Here is an 11,663-nt window from a genome sequence, read left to right on the forward strand (position 1 = left end):
TCTACCTAGGGTGGGCTCCTAAGGTTCACTACATGAGGTTTGGTTCTAAAGTAAGAGTACCTGAACCAGCAGATTCCTCGATCCTCACCCATTATAGGCTCATATGGACCGAGTTCAGTTCAGGGGAATACATTTCCCTATGGCCATGCGGAGATGAAAATCTCACGAAGACATAGGTACGGATGTATCCCGGAAGCGATTCATTATCCCATGCGGAGGTGAAAACCTCACGAATGCGTAGTTTCTCACTCCCACTTAAAAGGTGTGACCAACGGTCATGCAATACAATGTGCAGAGGTATAAAATAAAATACAGAACATGATAAAAAAATATAACTCAAAACAAAAAGAGATGCAATGAGAGGATCGTAAATTTAAATCGAATTTTCCACTTTCAACAAAAAGACAAGAAATAATCAACACGTGGCTTGACTCTCTTATAATCCCCAGTGGAGTCGCCAAGCTGTTGACACCATTTTTTGGATGAAAACGGGGTCGACTTGGATTTTGAAAATGAAACGAAATTGGGAGTAGCCACCAATCTTTTTTTGATGAGGTGTGATCGGGTCACCTCGTAAAATGGTTGTTTTTGATAAACAATTTGATTTTATTAAAACAACGAGTTTGGTCTACGAAATCCAAAAACAGGTTCGGGAGTCGGTTACGCACGAGGAAGGGTTAGCACCCTCGATACGTCCAAAATTGGTACCTAGTTGATTTCTTAATGTCTTGGTGTCGAAAATTAAAAACTCAAAAGAATTTAAAATACGATCCCTCCTTATATTGTTATTTTAAAATTACTCAAATAAATCAAAATGGAAAATGCTTCCTTATCTCGAAGTAACAAGATGTCACGTCCAGTAAGTTAGGATACAACACATCGTATTTTCGAGAGTAAGCTTGCCTTTATTTTTTGTTTAAACCTCATTTATTTTAATTTCAAAAGGATGTTCGGTTATTTAAGATCAACGCGAGAAGAATCGAAGCTCAGTAAGTTAGGGCACGATTTTCTCGAATTTTCTAAATACGAAATATTACCTTATTTTGAAAGTTTAAAAAAGATATTCGGCTATTTGGTCGAACGAGAAACCGAAACCCAGCACGTTAGGGCACGTTTTCTCGAATTTTCCAAACGCAAAATATTTCCTTAATTAAAAAATTTCTTTTTGATGTATGGTGTTAATATGCATAGCAAAACAATAATGAATATGATGGCATAAAAACAACACGAATAATAGCAACGGAAATAAGATTATTAAATATAAATAATAATGAAAATGAAGATAAATAAATAAATAATGAATATATGTAAAGAACGTATATACATGAATGTACACAAATTATGAAAATATGAAAAATCTATGTATGTATACGTATTGTGAGATTATTAAATATAAAAATATATGTAAATATGTATACATGTATATGTATATGAATTAAAATATGTAAATAGATAAGTATATATATATGCATGTAGAAAATATGAAATATAAAAAAATATTTAAAATAAATAGAGAATATGTACGTGTATATATATATAAATTATAAGATATAGTAAGAAATGTATATGAGTATATATATATACATATGTATATTAGAGAAAAATGTGTATGTGTATATATTTATGAAAATGAAAATATGTATATAAATATATAGGTATGTACATAAGTTGTAAAATATATAAAAATATATAAGTATATATATGTACCGAAATTTTAAATATAAATATAAATAAATAGATAACAATAATAATAGTAATGTAATATAATAGTAATAATAATATCTACAATAAAAGAAAATATTAGGAAATGTACAAATATATATATATAAAATATTTACAATAATGATGTAAATAAACAACATATAAAATATTTGAAATAACATATAAATGAAACATTTAAAAAGGGTTAATAAATGAATTAAATAGATTTAAGACATGGTTAAAAACAAATGAAAATTTGGGATATAAAAGTATAAATATTGGATAGTTAATTAGGGATCAAAACGAAAACCAAACAAGATCTGAAGGCCAAACTTAAAAAAACAAAAGAAGATAGAAAATGGGGGTTAATTGAATGAGGTTGCGAGGGAGGAGGACTAAACACATAAATTTCCCTTTTAGGGAAAGTGCACAGACCCCACCCACCAAACAAAATAGTGCCGTTTCAACACCATTATTTAAAAACAAATATTTTTTTGTGTTTCATTTTCAACCCCCAATCTAAAAAAAAACAAAAAAAAAAAGCTTCCATGCTCTCTTCCCCTCCCTTAAAATCCTCTCAAGCCTTTTCTTCTCCGGTGAAATCCCGGTCACTGGGCCACCGCCGTTGGTCGCGCCGCCACCGTCGCCGGCCACCGCACATGGTGGCCGGAAGTTCAAAAGGTAACTTTTTATTTTTTTAATAATATATATAGTATATGTATATAGAAAGAAGGGAAAAAACAAAGAAAAAAAAATTCGAAAGAAGAGAGAAAAAGAAAAAAAATGCAAACCTTTTTATTGATTTTTCCTTTGTATTCGAAGTTCGGAGGGATTTTTGTGTTTGTCTCTTTTTCAATCTTTTAAAATCCCCCCCTCCCTTTTACACTTGTTTCCATGGCTTTTATAGCCTTTACATTTCATTTTCTATTAGTTTCTATCTCTTCATTGCTGCTTGCAAGGTATGGGGGTGCCAGGCATGCGGGGATGGTGTTGGCAGAAGCATGGGGCGTGGTAGCCGACATGGTGGTGACCAAAGATAGTGCTAGTGTCAGAGGAAAGTGGGGTGTGGTAGCCAAGGTTTCTTGTTGTCTGTTTCCCTTTTTTTTATTATGTTGGGCTAGTTGAGTATTGGGCTGGTGGTATTTGGGCTATAGGATTTGATTTATTGGGATTGAATTTTGGGTTTGTTGTATTTTATTTCATTTGGACAATGGGCCCAGCAAATTTGGGCTTTTACAATAGTGAATAATATTATCACAAAATTTAAAGTTTTTATAATGAGATAGTATTTCATGAAAATTAAAAAATACATAATACCTTTTATAAATATTTATAATATAATCATAGCTTTATAAAAACATACATATTTATTTTTTGGCCATATATTTAAGAGTTTAGATGCTCATTAATAGAGTCGGCCCAGCATGTCTATGCTACTATGTTTTTATGATTTTTGAACAAAAGAATAAATTAAAAAAAAAGTGTTGTCTAACTTCGAAAATTTTAATATAATTTTGTTTAACTTTGTAAAATACATATAACTATAGTTATATTTTAATTTTTATAATTTGTCCATTCATGTTTGTTTATATTTAGACGTGTGACGTGTCTATGCTTCTAATATAAAATTTATACCTTGTATAAAAAATAGATGGATTTGGGAGTTTGAAAATTATACGAGTGTTTGTGAAGTCATAGTGTAATTAGATTTTTAAGTGTAATTATTCTAATTTTTAACTCCTTTAAAAATTAGAAAGTGTAATTAGGGTGCTTCAATCACATCCAATTTAATGAGACGCACTAATTGCGAGAGTTATCTAAACATATCAAACATGTGTAATTACAAACAATTACATCCAAATTTAATTATCAAAAAATATTACAAATGTGCCTTGAAATTAATTTGAGTTCAAATTATCGTTATTCAAAGAAACCTCATTGGTTAAAAAAAATTATAATGAAATATCATGTTTTTACTTGGAAAAGAAAAATATTAATCAAATTTACTAGTTTGGACGGATATATAGTATTTTAAAATTATATAAACTAATTTAAATATCAATATTTATTTTTATATTATATAAAGTATATCTAATTAATTAAGAAAAAAATAAAAATAATACAATTTTTTAATTTATGAACCAAATAACCATTAGTTTTGTCTTATATTTTGATCGTAAGTCTAAATTCACAATGATGTAAAGAATCGGATGAGTGGGAAAAAATGAATTGGATGTTTTTCATTTAGTTGGTTGATAATATGATTTCTTTCTAAAAATTAAAAACAAATTGAATAAAAAAAATTCAGATTTAATATAATTAAATGAAATCAAATATTCACATGGGATGGGGTTCAATCCCTAAGCTGTAGCTACACGCATGCAAGCCTACCACACACTAAAGTAACCTTCTCTCTCTCCATCTCCAAATGACATCTTCAGCACTACTTGGAATGGATTAATCAGTTGAATCAGTTAGATCGAGAACTAATAAAGGTACTAGTTTGAAGAAAGATATTGAATCAATTGACTTAAAAATCGGTACAAACTGATTAAACCGTGTAACAATCTAAATTTCATTGGCGTGGGAAAGTTTAATTTTAAGGTTTTAATTTCTTAATCGAAAATGTTGGAATATTGAACCAAGATAGTTACTAGATGATTATGAGATTAGAAAATTGAATTATTTATTAAATTATTAAATAGGTTATTAAACATAGTATGAGGACTAAATTGAAAGGTGACTAAACAAATGAGATTTTATTAAGAAATTTAGCAAAATCTTAGTGTGCAAATAAGCCAAGGCCTCAATAGCAATTTAACCACGATTGAGTTAATATTTGTAGACCAAAGTGACCTGACCCATTGGATTCCACTAACTAATGTCATGTTAGACTCTAGCCATTCAATTTGTGATTATTAAGTTAATTAAGCTTAATTAAAGGTTAATATATAAGCTAGTGGGAAAGAGAAAACATGTTTATATAATTTCTCCTTCATCTTCTCCAACCGAAATGAAGAAGAAAGGGTTTAGGTTTCTCCACCATTGCCGTCCACCATTTTTGTAAGGTAAGCAAGTTTTCTTTGAAGATTTTTATGGATTTTCAAACTAGGAAGCTAAATTTAACAACCCAATAAGTTAGAATTTTCTATTGTGCAAATTTGGTCAAGTTACATTTGTTGAGAACATAGAAAATTGAAACTTGAAACTATAAAATACTTGATTGTTAAGCTTAGTTTATGTGAGAAACATGCTAGAAATGAATTGGGTAATGTTGGAACAAGTTTGATTAAGCTTAGGCTAAAGGGGTAATGGTTGAGTTTTAAGGACTTAAGTAAGATATGAGAACTTTGGAGTTGAAGGTTATGAATTGATAGGTAGATATTAGATCGGGAAGATGAAAGATACGAGAATTACTGGCATTAGAGTTATAAGTATGGTAGTCGATTCTACACCGGTTCTGATCGTATTAGTCAATGTGCACCGTTCTAGTGTTAAAGTGAAACAAGCAACACCCTTTTTCGTGCCAGTAAAAATTTTAGTCTATACTGATTGCATTAGTTTATTTCAGTTACTTCCAGTCGTATCAAACAGAACATGATGCATGAGTTGATGCATGAATAATATTAAAAAAATATAAAACTTTTAACCATTATGCTAGAAACTTAATTTGAATGTGTTAACCAATAAAAAACTATTACACTAGAAAATAAAATTTAACATTTTTAATTTTTTGGGACATATATTCACATTTAGAATATTATATATATAAAAACCACTCCCTTGATTATCAAAGAAAAATGTTTCATCCATCCTTCAACTTTTTTTATCGAAAAATCCTTAAACCTCGAGCTATCTTGTTTGTTTTGAATTTATTAAATGATAAAATTATATTTGTGGAGTTTAATTAGTATTTTATATAATTGGCGAATATTTTATATTTAAAATTTATTCAATATTTGTAATTATTTTATATATATTAAACAATTTTTTAAATAATGATAAATCTAAAATTGTACATCAAAACAGACCACTACAATTATTTACTAGTTTTAGTAGAAAAATACAGCATCCATTGATGTGGTATTGACTACCTTGATTATAAGGGACATAAGTGAAAATACGCATAACATGCTTTAATTTTAAGTTATATATACTTAATAATAACAACTGATACAAGTAGATAATCTCAACATGTCATTAGCCTAATCGAAATTGAGCAAATAAATTGAAAGATTAATATGTTGTCTATTAAATCCAACTGAGGAGATACCTTATCTTGAGTATCAGAGTGGATGACTCCTATAAAATAGAGATATAGATGCGACTAATTAGACTAACAATACATGGGAGAGTACCCAAGTAAAATATATCATCGTTTATGTATTTATTCACTTGTTACATTTATAGTATGACATACCTTGGTTATGAATGGATAATGGACATGTGTGACTTGTATACTTTGATCTAAATGAAAACTTGAGTTCAAATAGATAAGGAAATGAAAGCTGTTACGTTGGGTATACGACTTCTGCATGATTAGCATCATTCCACAACAATAGAATTCATAGTCTAATAAAGGTAAATGATGTCATCTCATTGACATTACATGATAGAAGAAAAGTAACATAGCCACGAGTTGTTTGTCTTAGAGATAAAATATTTAATTACTATTTGTTAGTAATTGACTTTTCATGAAGGAAGATGTAATAGTTATCATGAAGATAACACACTTATGACAAGGTTATTGAACGGGTACTTAATGAGTGACTTTTGTAATGGTATATAATAAATAAGAGTTCAATTACGATATTTTAGTGGAATGATTCTATGATTAAATAATGTTGCATACTAGCTCTACTAAAACCAGTCATATTGAATGTTCTTTTCAATTCACCCAACTTGAAGAGTGGATCTTTTGAAGGCTCTGATACTAAATTTGTTATAAATTCAATGTTAAATTTAAAAAATTTAGAGATTTGATAAATGAAGAAGAAGAAAATTTTGAGTAATTTCATTCATGAAAATAGTGGCTCGTTACATTATAATTTATATTTCATTTTGTTCTTACAACTAAATAACAAACTAGTACTATTAAATTATTTTTGGATAATCGTCATTAGCCATGGTTGGCTAGCTGTTGAAATCAATAGTACAGTTAGTTGTTGTAATGCTAAGTTGGAATAATGACGTCCTTTAACACCTAGTGATCTTCTCTTCATACTTGAATTCTTGAGCCCATTGTTTTGACCCAATCTTTAACTAGGCCCACTTCCATTCAGCTTGTTTTCTCTTTTCCCACTTCAATCAATTTCTCCCAATTCTTCATATTGGGTTTCGATTTCCCTAATTTCCCATTTTTCCTTAAGCTCATAATAGTATGTCCAAAAAATAGTTTAAGTACCAAAATGATAAAAAAGAGTATAATTTAAGTATCAATTTATAGATTAAGTTAGAAAACAATTCTAAGTATTAACATATATATTTAATTAATTATACACACCTAGCACGTGTTCAATGCCAGCTTTCTTAACAATTTAATTCAAATGAATCAACTACGAAGACTAGATTTCTGTTATCTAAAGATCATTTTTGCCAATGAATTTCATACTAATAAACTTTAACTGAAATTACACAATAGTATTAGAGCTAAATATGACATGACCTAACTTCAGATTGAATTGTATGAACTAAAAATCCGTGTTTAATGTTATGTTTGCTAAGAGTATTATTTTTTACATATGTTTTAGTATATGAGTTATCAATAATCTAACTCAACTGGTAATATTTAACTACTCCTATGACTTACTTTTAGAAAATCGAAAGAAAATATTTCGCTTATTTTAAAGAGGTTTTTTTTTTTACAAAAGTTTTTACACATATTTTTAATTTAAAGTTTAAATTTCTATTAACTATTCTTTATTTTATGTTTGCATATTGTAAAACATATGTAATAAATAAGCTTCTTCTTCGTGTTATAACAATAGTAAGCAAACGAGGCATAAAACAAGGAATTCCTGGCATGGTGTCACATTCCGGGCACGCAGTGGGTGCTCTAGACGGTTTCTGTTCTGCTTTCCAAATTTGATCTTTTTCAGAAATTAAGCAAATCTCTTTTGAGTTGGATATTGGATGGGGAGAAAAGCACTGAAAAAAACAACTAAAAAACCTGAACTCTGATAACATATTTCCAACATAAAATTTACCCAAATGTATGTTACCAAAACGACACAAAAGTGGCCTCCAATAATACATCAGACTGCAAAAACAGACTCGGTATTGTGTTGTCATGCATCATAGACATCTAATAAAGATTTAAGCAAAACTGGGCCGACTTATTGGTTATTCCACTTACTAAAGTTTCCCTAGCAAAGTAATGCTCGAAGTCAAGAGATGATTTTGACTTTTTATGTTCAGGGCTGCCTACCTCTTAAATGTGCCAATTTTTGTGGCTGGACAAGCTTTCTTCAATCCAGCTTTACCGAAGCAAATAAATAATGCACGAACCAGAAAGAAGAAAGGAATCCAACGGTGCCTGTTGCGAGCATGACTGCAAGAACCATGAAAAGAGAATACCCCAAGTAAAGAGTAGCAGACACAGGTCCACTCAAACTCTTAAGATCAAATATAAGATAATTTATGGAGTACAAGAAGATGTAGATAGCAACTGAACCAGAAGCAAAGAAGGATTTCCACCACCATTTCCAGTCCTCCACACACAGATGCATGTAAGTTAACACCAAAGATACTTCGGCGCAAACCACAACAAGAAGAATTAGAACAATAAATAAAAACCCAAAAACGTAGTAGACTCGTCCCATCCATATGCTAGACATGATGAAGAATAGCTCGATGAAAAGGGTACCGAAAGGCAGGGTCCCAGCACCAAGAACTAACAGCCATGATGGGTACTTTTGAGCTGGGATTTCACGAGGGATCTGGTTGGTTCGGACAGGATATTCAATATGATGCGCCTTAGCCCCAAAGTATCCACCAAGTAAGGTGAGTGGAACTGAGATACAGAACCAGAGCAGAAGTAGAATAACAAAAACAGCAAATGGAATGGCTCCTGTGCTGTGACTTCCCCACAACAGGAAATTCAAAATGGTTAGAATTAAAAAAGCAATACCAGGGAAGAAACAAGCAGCTTTCCAAGCGACAGAAATCCATCCTTTATGATCACCACAGCCAATCGTTCTCCAAAGACGTACTGCAACATAGCCAGCTGCAATACCTAGAATTAGGTAGAAAAATAGCATACCTGTAATAAGAGTGCCACGGGATGCTGGTGACATAAATCCGAGAGCAGCAAACAATATTGTCACAATTGCCATACCAAGGATCTGAACTCCATCCCCTATCAGAATACACAAAAGTGCAGGATTGGATGGGGCACGGAAAACATCCCCGACAACTAACTTCCACCCAGATAACTCCTCGTTCATCTGTACTTGGGACTCCTTGTCTAGCTCCTCATACCGGGTCAGATCCCGCCTAACAGTCCTTAAAAAGATCACAAGGACTATACCAGCAAGGAAAATGATCACCAGAAGAGAATTCAAGATCGAGAACCAATGGACCTTGGATCCTTCCATCTTCAAATAAGCATCCCATCGAGATGGCCACTTGATATCACTCTCCTCAAAAGCAACCTCATAGGTGAAGACAATCGGCTCACCTTCCTTGATGGGCATTGAGACAGCATTTGGGTCGCATTTTATTGGAGATTGGTATTTTTCATACATTTTCAATTTATTAACTAAATTACCATCATGCACCACGCTACAAGGAACCACCTCAAACCCAACAACCATATGTCCAGGCATATCTGACCCCTCCTTGGTAACAGTGGGCATAACCTCAACAGCATCCCCCGTTCCCATCACACGTGCCACACTTGTTTCCTCGTACTTATGAATAAGCACCTTAAATTTCAAATGATTAAACAAATAATACACATTCTGAACCTTAACTCCAACCGGATACCCGGTCCACCTCAACATAAAACCCTCTTTCTTGGTATACCTTATTGCAGGCAAATTATCGAGAATCAAGTTTACCTGATACATCTCATCAATCCTCTTCTTCAACAACTTGAAATCATCAGCCGATAACTTTTTAGATTGACATAAGAAGATCTCAGACTCATTAACGTACATTTTAAACTTATATGGTGAATTCTCAATCCGATCTCCCATGAGAAGCTCACCCAAATTCTCAGCACTATCCTTAACACCCTCTTTAGGCTTACAAAAGGGTAAACTGTAATAGCTAAAGGGCATTTCGGTGTCAATGGAAGTTAAGGAATTTACTTTTACAGATAAAGGATCCCCAACAACATATTTGTGAGGGTAACTACCAGGCAGATAAAACCCATATCCCGATTGAAATATCACCCACATTGTCAATACCCAGATCTCAACATGACCCATGACATGCAAATTTTGGAAGATCTAGGAAAACCCAGATCGAAAAATGAGTTAAAAAAAAAGTGTTTAGAGAAAACAATATAGCAAAAATCTACCACTGCATGTAATATTAAAGAAATTGTGCAAGGGAAGAAAGGATATGACTAACCTTGGGAATTGCCTGAGAGAAAGAAGAGGATAGTCTTTATGACCAAATTGAAGTCCAAACGTAGAGATCTTCAAATTGTTTGTTTATTTTTCTTTTAAACGAATTTGAAATATTCCAGAGAACAAAAGCAGCAATCGAAAACACAAACTATCCGATATTTATACGATTCGCTTTGTGCGTTTTCCGCCAAAAGCCGGGTGGGTCACCATCAAAGTATTGCGACTTCTTTATTATTATTATTATTATTATTTTCTCTTTTTTTTTCAGATTTTCTTTGATCTTTTCAAGTTATTGTTTCTTTGTGTGTTTTTGGTATTTGTTTATATTTTGGTTAAGTGTTATATATATACCTGAATTAAAAATAATTTCTTTACTATTTTTATCAAAAATTTTCATTTAAATGGTAAGATTATCATATTATTTATACTTTTAATTATAATTACAGTTATAGCTATAGTGATTAACACATACATTTAATACAATTTTCAAAAACAAGTTAAAAGAAGCTAAATAATACCAACTACCCTTCCATCAATGACATGATTGAAGCTCTAGAAATTTTGAAGTTTCAGTCCTACCCTACATTTATTCCAAATCATTAAATTCGATTAATAGTTGAATTAATTATTTGATTTAATCTCGAAACTAGAGAAAATTAATTAATTATCTTATTTTTTGAAAAATGAAATTCATTCTAGTTTTCTTCTTGAGCTAACTAACTATCGATAATTTAGGCCTAATTTGGGACTTAAGGCTGAATCTACTCATTTTGTTATTATTATTTTTATGTCAATAGATCTTAAGCTTTATAATTACAATAATAAAAAATAATTTTTACATAATAATTTATTTGGCCCTCTAACTTTATAAAAAATTATTTCATCTTTCCATTTAATTTTTCGCTCTTTTAGCTTTAAAACTTGTATTATTTGTCAAATCACCCCAAATAGAATGGAAAAATTAACGTTTGTTAACTTTGTTGACATGGTATCCACATGGCAATATGTCATGTTAGCAATTAATTAATTTTTTAAAAATTTAGAAAATATTCAAAAAATATTTTTTAAAATTTTTAATTTTTTAACATTTTATTTTAAAAATAATTAATTGTTAACATGACACCCACGTGTATGCCACATTAGTAAAGTTAATATACATTAATTTTTTCATCTATTTTCGGGTTATTTGACAAACAACACAAATTAAAGAGCTAAAAAATGTGAAAAATTAAATAGAGGGCTAAAATGACTTCTTTCATAAAGTTGGAGGGTCAAATAAGTATTATGCCAATAATTTTTAATTAATTTTTTATTTTTGTGTACACAATCATCGTGCGAACTAAGCTAAAGCACAATAAATTAGTTCATTTGAATGGAATAGGGTAG

General features: G+C 30.9%; 1 protein-coding gene and 1 long non-coding RNA gene across 4 annotated transcripts; one reads left to right on the plus strand and one right to left on the minus strand.

The window, feature by feature from the left end:
* The first annotated feature begins 2,196 nt into the window (after positions 1-2,196).
* On the plus strand, positions 2,197-2,976 carry LOC107933152 (uncharacterized). Its single transcript, XR_001693564.2, has 2 exons — positions 2,197-2,382; positions 2,661-2,976. It is a non-coding gene; the product is annotated as an uncharacterized lncRNA (long non-coding RNA).
* A 4,886-nt stretch (positions 2,977-7,862) lies between these two features.
* Positions 7,863-10,582, minus strand: LOC107939164 (transmembrane 9 superfamily member 11). 3 transcript variants are annotated; one of them, XM_016872446.2, is made up of 3 exons: positions 10,279-10,582; positions 8,831-10,154; positions 7,863-8,713 (listed from the first exon to the last, which is right to left on the minus strand). In XM_016872446.2, the coding sequence occupies exons 2-3, from the start codon at positions 10,131-10,133 to the stop codon at positions 8,169-8,171; spliced, it is 1,848 nt and encodes a 615-aa protein (XP_016727935.1). In that variant the 5' UTR covers positions 10,134-10,154; positions 10,279-10,582; the 3' UTR covers positions 7,863-8,168. The 3 variants fall into 3 exon arrangements, with proteins under 3 accessions (XP_016727935.1, XP_016727936.1, XP_016727933.1); XM_016872447.2 differs by having other exon boundaries at positions 7,863-8,251; positions 8,375-10,154; XM_016872444.2 differs by having other exon boundaries at positions 7,863-10,154.
* Between the last annotated feature and the right edge of the window lie 1,081 nt (positions 10,583-11,663).

The sequence above is a fragment of the Gossypium hirsutum genome, chromosome A07, assembly GCF_007990345.1.
Source record: "Gossypium hirsutum isolate 1008001.06 chromosome A07, Gossypium_hirsutum_v2.1, whole genome shotgun sequence".
NCBI classification, from domain to species: Eukaryota; Viridiplantae; Streptophyta; class Magnoliopsida; order Malvales; family Malvaceae; genus Gossypium; species Gossypium hirsutum.